Source organism: Microtus oregoni, unplaced genomic scaffold, assembly GCF_018167655.1.
Source record: "Microtus oregoni isolate MIOR12 unplaced genomic scaffold, Mior012 000101F_ref0000407, whole genome shotgun sequence".
Classification (NCBI taxonomy): Eukaryota; Metazoa; Chordata; class Mammalia; order Rodentia; family Cricetidae; genus Microtus; species Microtus oregoni.
The window spans coordinates 492,219-513,932 of NW_024544715.1; the positions used below are offsets into that span (position 1 = coordinate 492,219).

The 21,714-nt window shown below is 39.9% G+C and overlaps 1 protein-coding gene across 1 annotated transcript in view; it reads left to right on the forward strand.

Moving 5' to 3' along the window:
- LOC121443161 (cadherin-2) overlaps positions 1-21,714 on the forward strand; it is a 227,134-nt gene that overhangs the window by 154,347 nt on the left and 51,073 nt on the right. The window contains exons 3-6 of the mRNA XM_041644837.1: positions 13,323-13,549; positions 15,208-15,354; positions 17,138-17,293; positions 19,504-19,648. Coding sequence (XP_041500771.1) covers positions 13,323-13,549; positions 15,208-15,354; positions 17,138-17,293; positions 19,504-19,648 — 675 coding nt within the window. The remainder of the gene's footprint in view (positions 1-13,322; positions 13,550-15,207; positions 15,355-17,137; positions 17,294-19,503; positions 19,649-21,714) is intronic.

Here is a 21,714-nt window from a genome sequence, read left to right on the forward strand (position 1 = left end):
CAGGGATGGTGATTGGTGATAGCTCCAGAAGTTTCTTTATTTTACAGGATTGTTTTAAGGTTAGGTAGGTTCCTTGTATCCCTGATCTCTCCAGAACCCTTATCCTGAAGGGGTGTTGGATTTTGTCAATGACTTTTTCAGCATTTAATGAGATGATCATGTAATATTTTTTTCTTTGAGTTTCTTATATGGTAGATTACATTGACAAATTTTCATATGTTGAACCATCCCTGAATCTCTGAGATGAAGCCTTCTTGAATATGGTGGATGATTTTTTTAATGTGTTCTTGGATTTGGTATGCCAGTTTTTTATTGAGTATTTTTGCATTAATATTCATGAGGGAGATTGTTCTGTAATTCTCTTTCTTTGTTGATCTTTGTTTGATTTGAGTATCAGGGTAAATGTGGCCTCATAAAAAAGGAATTTGGCAATATTCATTCTTTCTCTGTTGTGTGAAACAATTTGAGAAGTTTTTGGTATTGGCTCTTCTTTAAAATTCTGGTAGAATTCTGTACTGAAACCATCTGACTGTGCATTTTTTGTTTTTGGTGTTTGTTTTGTTTTGGTTTGGTTTGGTTTAGGTTTTTGTTGTTGTTGTTGTTGTTGAGAGACTTTTAATGCCTGTTTCCATTTCCTTGGGGATCTATTTAAATTGTTTACCTGGCATTGATTTAATTTTAGTATGTGGTGTACCTATCAAGAAAGTTGATCATTTCTTTTAGATTTTCTATTTTTGTGGCATGCAGGTTTTAGAATTATGACCTAATGACTCTCTAGATTTACTCAGAGTCTGTTTTTATGCCCCCTTCTTTGATTTTGTTAATTTGAATATTCTCTCTCTACCTTTTGGTTCCTCTATTTTGTTGATTTTCTCAAACAACCAACTCTATGTTTTGTTGATTCTTTGTATTGTTATCTTTGTTTCAATTTTATTAATTTCAGCCCTAAGTTTATTTCCTGGTGTCTGATCCTCCTGGGTGAAGTTGTGTCTTTCTGTTTTAGAGATTTCAGGTGAGTTGTTAAGTCGTTAGTGTGAGATTTCTCCAAATTCTCTACGTAGGTACTTATTGTTATGAACTTTCCGTTTAGCACTGCTTTCTTTGTGTCCCATGAATTTGGATATGTTGTGGATTCATTTTCATTGAATTCTAGGAATTCTTTAATTTCTTCTTTTTTTTTTTCATGGAAGGGCAAGATCTCTCTCCAAAGATCCCTCGTTTATTCTCCAAACACCTTGTTTATCATCACATCAATTGAGTGGGAAAACACAGTAGGCTGTCTCCTAGGCAACCAGGTAAATGGGCTTTTAGTCACGTTCGCATCTACCTGTATGCTAGCAGTCTTTCTTTACTCAGCTGAGAGTTGTTCAAGTTTCCTTGATTTTGTAGGCTGTCTGTAGTTTGTATTGTTGATGGACTCTAACTTTAACCCATGGTGGTCCGATAAGATACAAGATACAATTTTTTTGTATCTGTTAAAATTTGCTTTATGACTGAATACATGGTCAATTTTAGAGAAGGTTACCTGAGGTTCTGAGAAGAAGGTATATTTTTGTGTGTGTGTTTGGGTTAAATGTTTTGTAGGTGCCTAATTAAGTCCATCTGTTAGTTCCTTTGTTTCTCTGTGAAGTTTCTGTCTGGCCAACCTATCTAGTGGTGACAGTGGGGGGTTTAAGGTTCCCACTATTAATGTGTGATTTATTTAAGCTTTAGTAATATTTCTTTTACAGAATGGCCGTCCTTGTATTAGGGGCATAGATGTTCAGAACTGAGACTTCATCTTGCTGGATTTTTCCTTTGAATATGAAATGTCCTACATCTCTTTTGATTAATTTTATTTTGAAGTATATTTTCTTAGATATTAAATTAGCTACACCAGCTTGTTTCTTAGATCCGTTTGATTGGAAAATCTTTTCCCAATTCTTTACTCTGAGGCAGTGTCTGTCTTTGAAGTTGAGGTGTGTTTCTTATATGCAACAGAAGGATCCTGTTTTCTTATCCATTCTGTTAGCTTGTGTCTTTTATTGGTAAATGGAGTTCTTTGATATTAAGAGATATTTATAACCAATGACTGCTATTTCCCATTAATTTTTATTTTGAGTTTGGTAATGGTGATGTGTTTCCCTTCTTTGCATTTTGCTTTTGTGAGATTATCTATTGGCTGTGTTTTCATGAGTGTAGCTCAATTCCTTGAGTTGGAGTTTTCCTTCTAGTACTTTGTGTAGCTCTGAATTTGTGGATAGGTATTGTTTAAATCTGATTTTCTCATAGAATATCTTCTTTTCTCCTTCAATGGTAATTGAACATTTTGCTGGGTATCTGTGCTTGCATCTCTGGTCCTTTAGTGTCTGTAAAATGTCTGTCCAGGACTTTCTTGCTTTCAAAGTCTTTATTGAGACATCAGATGTAATTCTAATAGGTCTGCCCCCATGTTACTTGGCCTTCTTCCTTTGCAGCTCTTAAAATTCTTTCTTTAGTCTGTATGGTTAGTGTTTTGATTATTACATGGCAAGGGGACTTCTTTTTGTGGGGGGGGGGGTCCAGCCTATTTGGTGTTCTTTAAACTTTTTGTTCCTTTATAGGTATGTCCTTCTTTAGGTTGGGAAAGTTTTCTTCTATGATTGTGTTGAATATGTTTTCTGTGTCTTTGAGCTAGAATTCTATTTTTTCATATTTTTATTATTTTTAGGTTTGGTCTTTTCATGGTGTCCCAGATTTCCTGATTGTTTCATATTAGGAATTTATAGGACTTAACATTTTCTTTGACTGATGATCTATATCCTATATCGTATCTTCAATGCTTGGGATTCTCTCTTCCATCTCTTGCATTCTACTGGTGATGCTTACATCACTCGTTCCTGTTCACTTCCCCAGATTTTCCATTTCTCGAATTTCCTTGTTTTTTTTTATTGTTTTATTTCAATTTTTAAGTCTTGAATCGTTTCCGTCTCCTGTTTGATTTTTTTTCTTGGCTTTCTCTAAGGAATTTATTGATTTCTTCCAATTTTTTGTTTGTGTTTTCCTTCATTCCTTTAAGGGAATTTTTCATTTCATCTTTAAGAGCTTCTATCATCTGTATAACTTTTGTTGTTTATTTTCTTGTGTTTCAGCTACATTTGAATGTTCATGTCTTGCTGTTATTGGACCACTGGGTTCTGGTTGTGCCATATTGTTTTTTTGGTTGTTGAATGTATCCTTACACTATCATTTACTCAATTGTTCTTTCCAACTTGTGTGGCCTGTTCTTCCAAGAAGTGTGGTTTGCACCTGTGTCTGTGTAGTCTACTGGAGTTGCAGGGATGTCTGGCCTTATAGAGGGTGTTCGGGAGTCTGTTTACTGTCTGGTGGGGACTGCACCAAAGCAGTGGAGTGCCACCAGAGGTGGGGGCAATGCCAGACTGCCTTTCTGGTGCTCAGATGGAATGGAAAGGAACACAGGATGAGACCTGGGTATAGTTAGAGTCTGGACTTTAGGGTGGTCCAAGTGGAATGCAAGTCACTCACCTGTTTTTCCAACTGGTGTCCTTTGGTCTTCTCTGGTTGTAGGGAAGGACTGGCCAAAGGGAGGATATTCAGGTGTGTGGTATTGGGCAGCAGAGTGAATCTTGGTGGGGCAGAACCAAGTGGGTGGTGGGCGGAGGTGCAGCCTGGAGGCTTGCTGGCTTGTGGGGACCGCCGAAAACTTACATTTTTATTATGTGGGTTCATATGTACATTGATGTAGATGTGCTTGGGGGTCAGAGGTCCATGTCAGGTGTCTTCCTGTATTTCTTCCTACCCTATTTTTAATATCAGGTTCTCTTAAATGCTGAAGTTCTCTATTGATCAGATGCACTGGCCACTGAGCTCTGGGATTTGGAGAGCCTAGCACTAGGCTCCCACTGCCACAGCTGACCTTTAGGTGGTTTTTAGGGATTCAAATTCAGACTGTCTTGCTTGCAGTGGCAGCCTTTCCTGGTGGGGCTCTCTATCCAGGCACTCAGCTGTGTTTTAAGGAGGGGCCTGTATGGGTCAATTGCAGTGCATGCCTCTAACATCTCCTACCCTCCAACTACAAAAGTAGCTGGTGGAGGGGGAAACAAGCGTTCTTACTTTCCCCACAAATCCTTCAAGTTATCCTGATTATTTCTTTAGGATCAATGTGCTTCTGTTACTATTTCAACTTAAATTACTTTAAATGTGTTCATATAGTCCCCTCAGTTCTAAAACAAGACCCATGAGTTTCATCGTCTCATGATTGTTTCAGCTTTCAGAATCTTTTGTTTGTTTCATTTCAATTCCTTATCCCTCCCATTTCTCCCTCAGTCAATTTGGTTTCCTGCCTTCCTGCTTACTGTATTTTAAGACTGGCAATTAGTCTCATTAAAATCTCTTGGGCATAAAAGTTTGCACATTAATTTTATTTCCATATCAATTTATAAGAAAATGGGAAACTATGTGGTTGCACTTTATGCAGAGATAGAGACTTGGGTGTACCCTAAAACTGATATACAGCAAAATGAACAAGTTTCCCTAGAAGATTACCACCACCGCCGCTAACGGTGTGTTTAAATGCTATTCTTTGGAGATTTGAGGAAGGAGAGTCATTCACTTGAAAATGTAGCTAAGTTGCCCAGCATTCGGAGCACCTGAATGAACTTAATTGAAAACTGCTAAGGCCTGTAAAACACATTACATACGGAGAGCACATAGTTCTGAAGCCGAAATCCAGCTTTCAGAAGAAGATCAAGTTGACTTGTGGTTCTTAGGTGGCGTTATACTTTAAATCCCAGGGAGAAATTATTAAACCCAAGAGAAGGAACGATAGCCGTGAGCGTCTGAGGTAATGCTTCTCTCGGTGTTCTGCAATCCTCTGGGAAAATTCTTCAAAAACCGTAAGGAACACTGGTGTTGCCTTTGCCAGAGTGAGAAAAGAGGAAATGTGGAGTTGAATAAACTCGTATTTTGTGGCCTGTGACAGGACAGGGCTTCTGGACAGTGGGAGAAAAAAATCAACTACTGTACTATCTTCTGTCAGCACCAGCTTCTTTCGCTGATTTCCTTGCTGGCAAAGAATGACTTGATATTTCAGTCATGAGGCTTGTTATTATTAATAGGGTATTTCCATGGGTCCAAGTTCCCAGTATCGTTTAAGGATTTTCTTTATATAAACTATTTCCTGTCCAGGCAGTGGTGGCACATGCCTTTAGTCACAGCACTCAAGAGTCAGAGACAGGTAGAGGTCTGTGAGTTTAAGGCCAGGACATCCAATATTTTGTACATGGAGAAACCCTATCTTGAGGGGGGATTTCATTGGAAGATTCATGTGTATTAATTAATGTATTGTCTAAATTCCATGTCTTATTTTTCTTTACATAGTTTTATGTTTAAGGAAAATGTGACGAGCCTTTCCAGCAGACTATTCATGGTCATTCCTAAAGCATCTCCCACTTACCTCATCCTGGATGCATCTGTGCCGAGGACTGATAGATTCTAGGAGTGCTCCTGTACTGTAAAGAAAAAAAAAATCTCAAATTAACCTTTTGGAAAGCCCCAGGGCGGTAAGAAGAGTTTGTGACAAGCGTTTGGGATTTACGAGGAGACCTGTGCTTTGGGAAGCCGTCTGCCTTGCCAGCTGTATGTTCAAACACTGCAAGCAGAGCTGTGAGGCCTGCCCCCACTCTTCCTCAGTCTCAGGTCTCCAGTCACAGCCACGTAGTCCATTAATGGATGGTGTTCTCCACCCATGCAGGGCACGCGCAGCACAGCTGGCTTTGTCTGAGCACCTCAGTGAAATTAACTAACACTTTGAGATCGAGGTGGTGGAGATGTCAGGAAAAGCTTTCAAGTCAAATCCTTAACTATTCATAAAATAATGGAATTTGAATGTTATTGCCCTTGTTTGAGGAACTGTTATAGCCTTCACCTGGAGTCAATGCCTTGCTTTCCTAACAGGCCTTCAAAAGTGGCAATTAAATTAAAAAATAAAAAACTAGTAAAAATGCAACAAGCATATTTAAGCATGAAAATATGTTAGAATATTTTCTTATAATTGCTTCTAAATTTGATGTGATGTTTTTCTGGTCCAGAAACTGTAAACCGCATGTGAGTATTCAGGCATTTCTATTTGCGTTTATGTGAGACGATTAACTGCTAATACATTTAATACGTACAATCTGTGGTTTCCTGTTCATGCTTTATATGGATATTATGGCTTTATGGTTACCATTAACAAGAGGTATGGCTTGAGGAGAAAAAAAAAACATACTTTAAAATAATTATTTCCCCAGTGTTTAATTTTCTATTAATCATGTTTACAAAGTTTTATGTAGGCTAGAACGCAGTAACTCCCTGTTATGTATGAAAACTGCACAGCGCTCTAAGTACGTATTCCTGCATAGTGTTAGAATGTGTACAGCCACACGCAGCCAACAGTGTGCAGGCTTTTAAGTTTGCCTAATCCTTGGTCCCGAACTCACACGTTCATTTCCCTAAATAAATGCACTGACACACTTACTTTCCTCATGCTTCAACCCCACAGTTTCGAGTTTTGTCTGAGCAATTAAGTAAGATTAATATTTTAATATATGGGTGGCAGAGTGATCAGAAAAAAGTTTTCAAGTCAAATCCCCTGATTAGTACTAAAAGAATAGAATTAATTTTATTCCATTTGTATGATGAATTGCTGTGGCTTTCATCGAACAGTAACTTGGTATTATAAAATTTACTGATCAGTTATATTGTCTAGCTCTTAGTGACGCCAGACCGACAAACTTCACTGCAGTGCTGAGAAGGTTCTGGGGACTTTCACAACTGTCCTTGCCTGGCATGTATCTTACAATGTGGAAGGTTAGGCCATCGTCTATAAGAAAGGTTTTGCTAAAAATAAGTAAACTGGGAGGCTAGCAAGATAGCTCGGCAGTGACAAGAGCTTCCTGTTCTGGCAGACCTCATTCAGATCACAGAACCCACACTGCTTTGCTTACAACCACCTGTAACTACAGTACTGGGGATATTGATGCCTCTAACCTCCATAGTTACCCCCCACCAGTGCATAATTCCCCCTCCCCCATAGAAATGCATGCATGTAATTAAAAATAATAAAAATAAAACTTTCCTACCAGTTTCATGCTGACATACAGCAGGATTTATAGACGTACATACATATCTGGGTTTCCCCAAGTGTCCCCCACTAGTAACATTCATGTCAGGGTTGCCCACAGTGTCCCCCACTAGTAACACCCGTGTCAGGGTCGCCCACAGTGTTCCCACTATTAACACCCATGTCAGGGTCACCCACAGTGCCCCCCACTAGTAACACCCGTGTCAGGGTTACTCACAGTGTCCCCCACTAGTAACACCCGCGTCAGGGTTACTCACAGTGTCCCCCACTAGTAACACCCATGTCAGGGTCACACCTTCTTTATCACTGGCAAGCGAACAGTGCCACGTTAGCTTACAGTAGGGTTCACTGTAAGTTCAGTAGGTTTTGATATATGTCCCAAATATGTAAGAATCTTTCATTCCTAAAGAGTAAGATAAATTTTGCATCACATTTTCTGAAAGTTGGCATAATGAAATATGGTAAAACTGCTTCATGTTTTGAAAACGTAAGTTAAAATTTTTGTTCATTATTTTTTCTATCTACTATTCATAAGAATAATGTTTTACGAAAAGAGCAAGGTAGCTCCAGAGGACTAAGTGTGTGTGTGTGTGTGTGTGTGTGTGTGTGTGTGTGTGTGTGTGTGTACGTATATATATATACATCTATGTTTTGCAAGAGTCAAGGTGTATAACATTTGCCTTATTCCCTTCCTCCTCAAAGCTAAATTTTAATACTAACTTTAATAATTAAACCATATCTCTAGGCTATTATCTCCTTTGAAATGATTTTTCTCTGGTTCTTATCTTTGTTTTAGCCCCCCAAAGAGTGTATTATCTATAATTATACACATAAGTACCATAGTTCCTACGTTTCTACTTTGTTTTGTTTTGTTCTTTGACAAGCTGTCTCTATGTAGCTCTAACTTTCTGAGAGCTTACTATGTAAACCAGGCTGGGCTCTGCCTCACAGAAAGTAAAGATCTGCCTGCCTCTGCCGTCTGAGTGCTGAGATTAAAGACATATGCCATCAAGCCTGGAACTTTTCTAATTTTAATGATAAAGTTTCTGTATAAATACAGTCATCTTGTTTAAATTTTACTTTGTGGTCCTAGCACATTGTCAAGCTGGAGGAAATCTCCCTGGCTGCATCCAGGCCCATGGCAAAGATGACAGCAGGCAGGGAACATTGACTAGGTGGCAACAAATGAAAATCACACATTTCCCCAGAAATGAGGAGATATTTTAATTTGTAAGATTTAAGATAATACAAGGTAGCTAACACTGCTAAACATAGTGAGCCAGAGGCTGAACTGACATTTACTGGAAAGGAATTTTTTCCATTGAAACACTTGCTCGTTATTTTTTATTAAAGTGATAATTTTTTGTACTGATTTAATTCACAAAATTATGTGACATAATGCATGTTTTAAACAAATTGTATGGAACATTTTATATGTGGTATATAGATCTGTTCGTATTGGTTTATTCATGTGTTTTTATGTGTGCGTATTTGACAAACTCATGTGTATAAATATACCAGAATTCAAATTCAACAATTCAACATCAGATCTCTCTCTCTCTCTCTCTCTCTCTCTCTCTCTCTCTCTCCTCCCCCTTCTCTTCCCCTCCCTCCCCCACCTTTACTTTTTTGGGAAAGGGCTTCTTCATTGATCTGAATCTTGACAATGGGGTTAGACTGGCTGACCAGTCAGTGAGTGAGTCAGGGATCCTGCTGTCTCCATCCCCTAAGCACTGGGTTACAAGCACTAGCTGGGTATCACAGTCAGAGTCTCATGCTTGTGTGACATGCACTAAATCATCTACCCAGCCCCACAGGGATACAATCCCTTTATATCTGAATGGGGGTGGAAATACAGCTCCATGATACAGTATGTGCTTAACAGTGCCTGATGCCCTGGGTTCAGTTCCCAGTACAAAGAAGTAGATCAACAAACCTAAATGATAACCAGAAGTTGTCCTTATTTAATATTTGATTGAATAAAAATCAGCATTTGTTTTAAAACTCAAAAAGAAAAAAAAGCTAATAATGTCTATTAAGTCAATTCACAAGAATTATAAATTAGAGGCAGGGACTGGAAAAACTAACTGGCTTTCCTTAAATTATTGTCCTTTAAACCCTCTAAATCATTCTTTCCAGTATCAGATTCTCGGAGAACAACCTCTTCTTACTCTAAGAATATTCATTGACACTTTGAAGGGAAAAAAAAAAGCACCACTGTTTTCTTCCTTGACTGCCCACATTCTTCCCCATCTGCCAACGCTCTTTCCCCTCCAAATCTTGTCTCTCTAGGACCCTGGGGGCAATACTCTGAGTTAAGAATTACTTTTTAAAACACTGTTTGCCATGGCACTCTTGGAGCTGTAAATTTGGCATTATTTTTTCCTTCGGTATTTATTGTGTTGTTGACTGACTCTTTAGGTTTCAGTGAGTTAACTAGTCTGGTTCTCTTACACTTTGCCGGGAAATGGCTGGAGTCCTAGGTGCATGGCAAGGCTGGGACTCCCTTCTTCATCTGCAGAGCAGAAATAATGAGTCTCGCATAGAAGTTCACTGTTCATGTATATGTCGTGTATGAGTGTCCATCTTCATGTGGTTTGGGGTTTGTACACAGGCAAGTGAAGGCCAAGGGTCAGATTTCTCCCTCGGTCACTTTCCACCCTTTATTTTAAGGCATATCTGCCACTGAGGCTGGAGCTCAGACTTGCAGCTGGATTGGCTGCTAGCCAGTGAGCTCCAGGGATTCTCCTCCCTCTACTCCATGGCACAAGGATTACAGGTATGTAGCTCTGTGCTCAGTACGTTATGTTGGTGCCCCAAACCCAAGCCCACGTCCTTATGCTGACATAATAAACCCTTGAGCCAGCTCCCCCTTTAACTCTTCCTCACAGTTCTTCACCATCAACAAATAATTAGTTCAAATTATCCCTGCCAGAAACTTAAATATGAACACTTACTGCAGCTCCTTTGAAGGACTTGGGTTTGGCATACATCATTGATTGTGTTGTGGGTTTGTGATATAGCCAGCTGTGTATACTTTAGAAATTCTCTACATTTCCAGTACTCTTTCTTTCTTTTCTTCTTCTACTTTTCTTAAGTGGTAGGGTATTGATAGATATATTATGGTATATATATATATATATATATATATATATATATATATCAATATACATAGATATTTATGGACACTTATTTGTACTTTCATCATTACTGATAGGTGTCACAGAAAATCAAAAACCAAGGAACTAAAAAGATAGTGTCTTCTTAAGAGGAAAATGCATAGTCACATAAGAAATAAAGAGTACTTATTAAAATGATTGCTATAATGGGCACAGGGTTAATACAACTTTTGTCTAAAATTTGCTTTAAGAATTCAGTGTGGACACTCACAGACACATACCTCTTAAAAACTAAGAACAAATATTAAAAAAGAAGTTAGGAGAGTTAAAATCAGTGTGATAGATGCATGAATTACTAGTGTCACAGGTTACATGTGAAGGCATGATAAACACATGCATGACTAGTGTCCCAGGCTACCGGTGAAGGCATGATGTGTGTTTGACTAGTGCCCCAGATTACCTATAAAGAAATGGTAAACACTGTATGACTAGTGTCACAGGTCACTTGTGAAGACATAGTAAAGTTAGCCCTTTCTTAGTGTTGGGTGAGCTGTCGCTGGGAGAAGACCATACAGGGCACAGGTGCAAGCATCCAGTTGTGGCCTGGGAGGGTGCATGCGGCAATGCTGACATACGACAAAATGCAGAGAAGACTAGATAACATCTCTGGGACAGCTGAGTATCATGGATTCCTTTTTATGCATCAAAAAGTAACTTCTGTTAATAAAAGATAGAGTAAGTCTATCATTTTGACTTCTCAGCAAAGTTCCAAAAAAATTTTAGTGTTTCTGTGGTTGTTTTTAATTTACAAAGAAGGTAAATGTCGTTATTCTCCAGAAAATATTTTAAGTTAAATGAAAGATTGAGGTAGCTAGGCATCTTTAGAGATATATTTACTTGTACTTTGACGTAGTTTAGTTGCAGCTACAACTTTTATTTTCACTTTCAGTGACTGAAATTTGAAGGGCGGTTTATACGGCATTATATGAAAAGTTTTATCTCCTGTAGGTAAAATATTTGATTGCTTCTATCGCGTATTTAATGGTTAGTAGGGAAAATGAACAGGTATGGAACTTGGCTGTAGTCTTTGCTTGTCTCAGTGAATCGATGTGAACGGAACTGAAAGAACAGGTATCCGTTTGTGTGTGAGACAAAGGGCTTAGTAAACTGGAATCCCAGCACTCAGGAGGCAGAGGCCAGAAAATCAAGAATTTAGGGTCGCTGTAGCCTACGTAATTCAGTAGAGGATAGCCTGAGCTGTGGGAGACCCTGTCTCTAAGAACATAATATGGATAACAAATAAAAAAGCTTTCAGTTGTATCCTTGAGAAACATGAAAGTTGACTGTACGTGCACCCTGTACTTTGGACGTATTTATCACTTGCCAACATGGCATCGTATATCATCACAACCAGACAGCAGCATCAATTATTTGGGAAATGGAAGCTGTTTTTTATGCCATGACTTCACTTGTCATCCCTATGGAATGTTTCTTCAGAACGAAGGAAGGTGGGCTGCAAAGGAAGTGGGCTTCCTCAGAGATTGTTCCAGTGTGGCTTGAACACGCCCAGTTCTCTTTGGAAATGTAGACTCTAACTTTCCTTATCTGTTGAGATGCAGGCTTGTTGGCACTGAATGTACGAAGTGCTGACTTTGCCTAATGCTTGAGCCAGCCCAGTTGTGACTGACATGGATACAACCCAATTATGTCTGGCATGGATGGCATCCTGAAACTGTTTTGATCGTGCCCATTCTAAGACATTGATTTTTCTTATTTAAACATTTTCAAGATGCATGTTTGTTCCCATTTGGTAAAAATTTATAGTTAGAAAACAAAAGTACATAATCTCCCTGAGGAATAGGAATTATCAGTTTTCACCTTTCACTAGTATGAGTTCCTGGGATTCTACAACACATTATGGGTATCGATGAAGATGCCCAGAATTTCCTTCCTTCGAGTATTTGTCCAAGAGTAATACCACACTAAGGTCCCAGACCCGGAAGTGAGCAGTGTAACTGGCAGCTGAGGCTCCCAGGTGTGAGATGCATTTCTAGTTGAGTGTACAGTTCATCTGGGCAGCTGGTGATAGAATTCTGGTTGGTATATGAAGATAAAAACCATTCACAGCTGGCAATGAGGGATGATGGGAGCTCATTAGAAGGCAGGAAGCAACGTTAGCACAAGGGGGTCAAGGTTGAAAGCAGATGTACCTGATGGCCCAGTGTCTAAGAATGGTGAGGTGGAAGGGAAGCTTAAACAAGGAGATGCAGGGCACCAGCTCACCATATGTGGTTCAACTATGCCTCCTTCTCTGAGGGGAGGTTTGGTTCAGGGTACCAAACTCCAAGGATGCTCAAGTCTCTGACATGTAAGTGGCCTATTACCTTCTTTTCATGAAGCCTCAGCATACCCTCCTGCTTATTTTACATTATCTCTAGATTGTAAATTCTTGCCCAAACATGCTTGCTCTGTCCGCAGTTGCACTCTCGTGCTTGCAAAAGACATAGAAAGAAAGTCTGTACACATTGAGGACCTCAGTGTGAATGTAGCTGTTTTCTTTGGGACTCTATTCTCCCTCCTGTTGGTTGAACTTGGCATAATTCTCATATGCATAACCTGGAGTTAGAGAGAACTAACCTTGGTCTGTGGTACGAAGATAAACTTCCTAATGTTTTGGAGATGGCTCAGCTAATGATGTGCATTCTGTGAAACCATAATCACCCAAGCACAATCTCCAGAAGGCATGTACAAATGCTGGGAGTGATGATTATGTTCATCATTCTAGGCCCTAGGAGGCAGTGGCAGGAGATGCCTGGGGCTCACTGGCCTTCCAGCCTAGCCAAATTGGCAGATAAGAGATGATACCTCAAATTCCAAGCTGTCTCCTGGAGAATGGCATTGGAACTTGAGCTCAGGTCTTTGTATCTATGCGTATTGGGCAAGTGACACGCAGATGCATGGGAACTCGTGCACACACACCATATGCAGACGGCCTCTGTGTTTTCAAAGGGCCGCATTGTCATTTAACCAAACCCAATACATGTTACGGCCTTAGCTGTGCTCGCCTTGGTGGAGTAACCCGACATGTGTACTTTTTCCAGTGAAATTCAGCAACTGCAATCGGAAAAGGAAAGTTCAGTATGAAAGCAGCGAGCCAGCGGATTTCAAGGTCGATGAGGATGGCACGGTGTATGCTGTGAGAAGCTTTCCTCTCACTGCAGAGCAGGCGAAGTTCCTGATATACGCCCAAGACCAAGAGACCCAGGAGAAGTGGCAGGTAGCCGTAAACCTCAGCCTGGAGCCAACCCTAACTGAAGAGCCTGCGAAGGTATGGTCACAGACACAGCTTTGCGGCTGATGCTTAGCAACAAGATTCATCATTCTGACAGACTATCGCTTTAATTCTTACCATATAAATGGATGGCCAGTATTTCCATTTTTATCAACCTCGGTCTCTTTATCAGTACTTGGTTGTGTTTCTAACGTGATAACCTAAGTATTTTTCAAGCAACCAGAAATTGCCTTGGAGAGGTTTGTTTATATTTTGAGATTTATAATTGAATTCAGATCAGAAGTACGTTCTGTTACATTTCTGAGATGCTTTACAAGCTGTTAAGTATGACCACAAAATAACGACATCTCTGGGAGATGTCATCTGTCCAGCTTATGAGGTAGCGGGTGCGGATGTACAGTATGGACAGGAAAGTGTTTCTGGAGACAGGGTTGAGTATTGTCCTAGCTCATGAACAAATTGGAGGAGCATGAAATATTCACCCTGCTGCTTTAGAAAGCTTTAGAGGGGCGTTATACTCCCTCTTGCCGAAGCAGTTGTGAGCCGGGGTGGAATAAAGGAAGTGGGTTTCCACAGAGAACTGCTGGGCTCAGTAAATGTTTATTGGGCACTTACTCTGTACAAATACCCACATAAGAATGTTACGTGAGACAGAGTAATGATTTCAGAAATCCTATGCCGTTTATAAATACCAGGTTCTTTGAGTTTATTCAAACAAAGATTCAGGGGCACACCCATATATGTTGAAGGCCATGACTTTGAACTCTAGGCATTATGTTTTGTATACTACAGTCACAGATAAGAACACAGGCCATCCTGATATTATTTGTGAATGCATTCATTCAGACAAGAATGAATATACTAGAAAAATATTTTGCTTTTCTCTTATACTAGAGTTAAGGCTTCAGATCATGCAGAATACAATGTATGAAGTCATTGACTGTTGCTAGGACTCAGGCCACTTGAGTGATATATAAAGTAGGAGGCTGGTACCTAATGGGGTGAAAAGATGCGTCTGTTGTTGGCGCTCTGTGCTCTAGCAACCTGTCTTGGATGTTTGCACAGAGACAGGAAGGGCTAATGGCTAAAATGTCCACAGACGTCGCGAGAAACAGAAGAAAATGTTGACACATAGCAGAGATTAATGCCTAGTGTGCAAAGTGGGTCATTTACTGCATCCATCACAGCTGACATAGGTTTAGAATAATTACAGCATTAATTCTGTGGGATTTAATAGGGTCATAAATATTTGAGACATTCTTTAGCAGTATATATTAAACTTCTCTTGGAATTCAAATTATATCTCGGCACCTCGAGATGTGAGTTTAATGTACAGTGGGAGCGTTACCTGAACTGTGGTCTAAACTAATGAGAAATATATAAAAGGGCGCTATTAAACTTTGTTTAATATTAACTACTCTCAAAGATGGTTTATGGAAACGGCAAGTAGTTTACTCAACTGGACTATCTAATAATTTGTTTCTAATTCAGTTCACAGTGACTGGTGCAGCCCATATGCACCACAGCATTTGCAGTTACTGAACAGGAGCGAGGAAAGAGCCTCCTGAGATTACTTTTTTGCATAAATCACTGTGGTTCCTCCGCACATAGGTATCCAGTAATGTTGATTTGATCGTAGAGAATGAATGATCTTCCTAGTCCTCAGGAATGTTTTCTTGCCGTTTAATGCAAAGGACCCACATGAAATTGAAGAAATAGTATTCCCTAGACAACTCGCCAAGCACAGTGGTTCCCTACAAAGGCAGAAGAGAGACTGGGTCATCCCGCCAATCAATTTACCAGAAAACTCCAGAGGACCATTTCCTCAAGAGCTTGTCAGGGTAAGGAGTGAGGAGCTGTCATTTTAATTATTTTGTGGCTAGGAGACATTAGAGATGGTTTATGGCATGTAGAAATACAGTTGTATCTGAGTGGAAGTGGAATTCGTAAGAAGCCTCCTTCGCTTTCCTTTGTTATCTCTTGGATTATTTATACACACAACTCTCCTAGGTCCTGGGCACTGAATGATAGGGCTTTTGTGAACCCGTGAACCCCAACACCACCCCATCCCTCCCCTTCCAGCTCTCACTATTGAAAACATAGTCTTATCCAGGACATTTCATGTTGATCTCTGCCCTCTGAAGATAGTTTAGGACAGAGGAGAAAAGAAATAAAGGGCAATCATTGCTAAAACTGTCAGCACCAAGTGCACTTGCAGGGTTTTTTTAAGGGAAAAAATGATCTCTGGTACCATTAACAGAATCCCCGGGGTGGTGCAAAACTCGAGCCTTTCAAATCTGAGAAGGAGAGTTCTGTGAGAGTTCTGCAGTTACTTCCACGGCATACTGTCAGACATGAGAAAAATAAGTAAAGTCAACAGGGTATTATTTACTTGAAAGTACAATAATATTGAATCATCATATTCCCATTTATTAAGATGCAAATGTTTCTATGATTATTTTAGTACTCCAACACATACATAAGAAGCTGTGAGCTTTTTAAATAAGTCACTTATTTGTGTTGTATGTCCTATCCTAATGTCTATTATATAGTTCAATTTAGCAATGAGCATAACCCCAAATAGAAGTGCTTTTTATCAACACTCATAAAATATGACTGAAGAACAGAATTATGCCCTAAGTTAAGAAATATCTCTAGATCAAATGGCTGGATTAATTTTCCTTCCCTAATACATAAAGATCCACATTTATTATTGCTCACCCTGCCCTTTCTCTGTCTCTACCTCTCTTTCATTTTCCATTTCTCTAACCTGCTCTGCTCTGACAGGATGTCCTTTTATTAGGAGTATCAAATATACCCAAAGAACCTCCCCAAGATGCTTTCTTAGAAAAGAGAATTGCAGCCTTCAGTACCACCTGAAAACAACATAAGAAGCTTTTCTTGCACTGAGTTAGTGCAATGGAAGCAAAGAAATCTGATGTCCCCAGTAACAGAGTCCCACATAAGGTTCTTTCAAGCTGTGACTAAACAATTATTATTTCTTACCATCTCTAATATGTGAAAACAATATGATTTTTATTAAATTAGACAATTATTACTGTATTGTAAATATTTTATCATGGCAATTTTGTCTAAAAGTCGACACTGCTAAGTTTTGGCATTTTTTACAACTCCCAGCTAGTGCTTATTTAGATGAAAGGGTTACCCCAAGTCTTTCTGGGGATAGGTAATATCACTTCTTAAGCCCACCACCAAGAAGCAAAGAATAGAATTGGAAGACGGCACAAGGACATGAGTTCAGATCCGACCTGTAACTTCAGGGCTGGGGAATCAGAAGCAAGAACCCTTAAGGCTTGCTGGCTAGGCTGTCCACACAAATCAGTGAACTCCAGATTCACAGAGAGACCCTGCCTCAAAGAACAAGGTGGAGGTCAAATCCAGAAAAGGCCCACATGTATGTATGCATGACACGTACAACACACAGAGAGAAGTGGAGGGGGGGGTGAGAGGAAGGGAAAAAGAAAAGAAAGCAGAGGAAGGGAAAGGTCACTGATACATGGGTGTGGGTGGGGGTGGGGGTGAAGCAAGGATCTGAAGAGTGGTGTGTCCCGTAACAAACGTGCTATTGTTTTCTGCTTACGTGATCGTTTTCTTGATCCCCAGATCAGGTCTGATAGAGATAAAAACCTGTCCCTGAGGTACAGTGTCACTGGGCCAGGAGCCGACCAGCCTCCTACGGGCATCTTCATTATCAACCCCATCTCAGGGCAGCTGTCAGTCACCAAGCCTCTGGATCGCGAGCTGATAGCCCGGTTTCACGTAAGCTTTCAGCCAGCTACTGAGTCTGTGGCTGCTCTTCAAAATGTGTGTATGTGTGGTTTTCCATTGCCTCGGGACACTCCCATGGTTTCAACACTGAGGTTTAACACCAGAAATGGATCTGCAGGCTTTCTGCTTCCTTTAATAAGCATGTTTATGAAATCGATGTATGCTATGAAACAAGTCATACCAAAATAACATCAAACACAGGGAAATGGCCTGAGACACCATCACTTTTGACATGCCAGTACTTGCCTTCCTATAAATAAATGGCTGAGAGAACCCACTCGAACAGGTTTGGATGGACAGGATCAGAGCAGCAGTATGTAAACATTCAGACCACAGATTTTTAGGTGTCTAGTGCTATAATCACAGCAAACCTGTTTGTAATTCATGGTGAATCTCCTTTCAGACTGCCTCTTATTATTTTTTTCTCTTATGAAGAGCTTTTTTTCAATAGGGTGTCCATGCCTAGTCTTCCTATATTTTCTCTCTTTTATTATTTCTTCATAGGCATCAGTTACTTCATATTTGTTTGCATCATGAAGTTCATTTAAGTACATGTATGACGTAAATTGTAGCTTTCCAGGAATGTTGATCAGGGCCCTCCTGAACCTGAGCTACTCATCATCTCAGGTTTTGTCTATCACCTTTGCTTCTTGTATTTCAAATGTTTAGCCTCCACGGAATGATTTTAACAGAGAGAGTTAGGATCTTGACACGGTTTGGCTTTGCCCAGCCTGTTAACCAACACCATTTTTGCATTGCCGTCTCCAGTGGTCATTAAGCCTTCCCCCATGCATGATGCTACTTGATTCTGAATTTTCTCATCAATAACTTTTAAATTCATGCACCGGAAGAAAACTTTAAAATTGCTGGTGTCTTACAGTTACACTAGATTCCCCTTGAACTAAAGAGACAAGCCTAGGGAAAGTTGAATACGTTTTGAGTTCTGTGACTCAGAACTCAATCATTACCTTGATTATTTACAATATTATTGTTTTAAAATTCATGAGAGAACAACAGATAATAATTTTTTATTTTGTTCTGACATACAAAAATGGAAATAATACTTGGAAGTCTTTGACAAAGACTGCATAGCTGGATTGAGGTAGGATTTAATACTCTAGTTAGGGTAGTCTTTATTGGTGATGATCAACATAGGAGCAAACACTCCAGTGTTTTCCTGCTTGACTTCTCATCATCTAAGATCCTGTGGTGAAAATTCAGCAAATAAATATATTCAGCCGAGACCCAAGCAAATTGTTTCTCAAATGCTTGCTATGTATGCATTCAAAGCAACACCAGCAAAATAGAATTAATTACAGAATTGCAAGTATTTAGAGTAATTGGAATTCATTATTTTACATAACTATAATTAAATTTCAGTATTAAGAATCTGTTAATGGAATATATTGTGTTAAATAAATCAAGAAGAAAATATCTTCAAAAGGATTGAAAAACAGTAATAAAATTTACATTGTGTTATGTCTTTAGTAATCTAGAAATCAAAAGGATGTCTTGATGCTGCTTTAACTGGATAAGGACATACCCTAAAGTAGCCTGCAGCATTGGAGGTCATAAGGAAAGAGTGAAAACATCCCACTTGGAAAGAAATAGTACAGTGGATAGCCTTTGAAAAAGATGCAACCATTGTTTTCTAGAAGATTAAGAAGATATTCAGGCCAGAGTAGCGGAGTGATTGTATTTGTTTATGGTGAAGAACAACAAGATTTCTCAGAGAAACATTGATACTATCCTCTAGGACTGTGGTGAGGAATGTCTTATACACACGTACCTTCTTCATTACTCTCAATAACCTTACAATTTATTTTTTTAAAAAGGTGTCATTTAACAACAGTACTGTACTTAACAAATAGATATTTTCGATCTGGACACAGCTGGCTTTGAACCTGGGCTCTGTCCACTGAGAGCCATGGGGCAATCACCATGCTCTGGTTTTCGGTCTTCTAGCTCTCTCTCTGGGAATCAACTAAAAGCTGCATACTCAGCATGAGTCCTCACCTAAAGGATGGGTGGCTTTCTGCTACTGGACTCTGCTCATATCAGAGTTGGGACAGCTCTTGGGAGGGGAACCATGCATGTCTGTCCTCAGGATGTTCTTGCTGCTGCGGAAGCATGGTGACCACATGTTGGGTCATCTCCCAGACAGATCTTTAAGTGGCTCTGTCCTCTGGTTGCTTTTGCAGTTGAGGGCACATGCAGTGGACATCAATGGCAACCAAGTGGAGAACCCCATTGACATTGTCATCAATGTCATTGACATGAATGATAACAGACCTGAATTCCTACACCAAGTTTGGAATGGGTCTGTTCCAGAAGGATCAAAGCCAGGTAAGTTAGGACAGTAATAGATCATGAGTTAAAGAAGTGTAGTATGATAGCCCAGCTGGTAAAATACTTGCTGAGCAAGCACAAAGACCTGGGTTGGATCTCTTATCACTGAATAAGAACTGGGTCTTGGCATGGTGGATGACACCAACAATTCATGCAGTTGAGAGGTGGAAGCAGTAGGAGCATGAATTCAGGGTTATCCTCAGCTATATGTTGAGCTCAAGGCTAAACTGATCTACCAAATATTTCCTCAGAGAGAAAAATATTTGTAACTGAATCTGTGATAACAGTAAGAAAAAGAATGTATCTATCTTTTAATATTATCTGTCATTCATGGTGCTTTTGAAGCAAATGGAAGCAACTAAGGGGAAAACTGAAGAGGGAAAACAGCTAAACATCTCTTCATCCCTTGTGATTTCTACCTTGTTTGAAAACAAGAACCTACAGAATCTATAGTAGCCTTTCTTTGCTTTGTAGTTGGCATAGCGAGAGTCACTTGAGAGAGACTTTCGATGTACAGAGTACAGATTTCCTCAGAGGGGACAGAGGATCAGAAAAAGCTACTTGGTGCCTGTTACCAGGCAGTGAAACCACAAGCAAGGCAGGGGTGGTGACAGCTTGACACACTGGGTATTTACTTCTAGAGTGCCCTGCCCCATATCCTCCACAACCCTCCTTCAGCTATCATAAGGAAAGTGGCCTGGCCTTGAGGCAGCCCTTGCCGAAAGCCTCTTGCCATTGTGACATGGTTGACATTTCAGAGTCTTGTACTGAAAACTAAGGACATCAATCACAAATTAGCCAGGCCAGAGAGGCCTATTTAGTCTGAAAGCCTAGCAGACCCAAGCACTCAGTCTGTAAAGGAATGAAAAAAAATAAATGTTTTGCCAGCCTTTGTGGGCAGATTTGGTGTTTTGAGAGATTTAATTATTCTGTTTTCTAAAATACCACCATTTAAAGATACCTATGCACTTGTACCTTGGCCTTCCCATCAATGTCTGCAGGTTCCTAAGGCATCAGCTAATTTGTGGGAAGAAACAACTCTGCCTTAGACTGTAGGTCCAAGTGTTATCTATATCCTCCAAGATAAAGAGATGTAGGTGTGGGGAGCAGCTGGAGGGCAGAGAGAGGCATAGAGGGGACTCTGCCCTCTGTGGCTCCTTCAGACTCATTTTCAGACAAGGTATCCTCCAGACTCACACATTTTAAACAACAGTATAACGAAGGCCTAAGAATCAGACCGAGCCTTACTAAAATGGATCTTGTGCAGCTGGCGAGATGGCTCAGTCATTGAAGGCACGAGCTAAGCCTGAGGGCTTCAGTTCAATCCTTAGGACTCACTTGGTGGGAAGAGAGAACAGACTCCTGGAAGTTGTCTTCTGAGCTCTACATGCATATTGTGATGGGCACACACACACACACACACACACACACAACAACGCGCGCATATGCGCGCACACACACAGATAAACATATAAGTAAGTAAATAAAATGTATCTCATGGAAATATCCTACAATATAAATAAGCTTTGGACATTTTGACTACAGAAGTTTTATTTTTAAGTATCATTTTCCTGTTTGGTTATTTCAGACTTTAGCTAATCCACTCCATTACAAGTCTTGTTATATGAAATAAGCCATTCAAGCTATACCTATTCACATCCAATCATGAGTTTCTGGTTAAACATCCCATGAATGGAAGTCTCTGAGTGATCACTGTAAGGAAAAACAACTCAGGGTGCACTTCCTGTGGTTAGAAGCTCCCTTGCAGGCAGTCTTGAATTTCCGGGGTGTACTTCCTGTGGTTGGAAGCTCCCTTGCAGGCAGTTTTGAATTTCCGGGGTATACTTCCTGTGGTTGGAAGCTCCCTTGCCCTGCAGGAGCTTCAGTCTAGCAGGGGAAAGAAAGGGAAAGCCAGTCAATTGAAATCTATGAAATAAAGTTTCTAAACTAAGGAAGGTGTGGACATGCTGCTTAATCAGACAGAATATCTTGTTGGAAAGAATGAGTTTTGAAAAGATATTTGAATAATACAGCTAAGCCATGACCAATTCTGGGGTGAATTC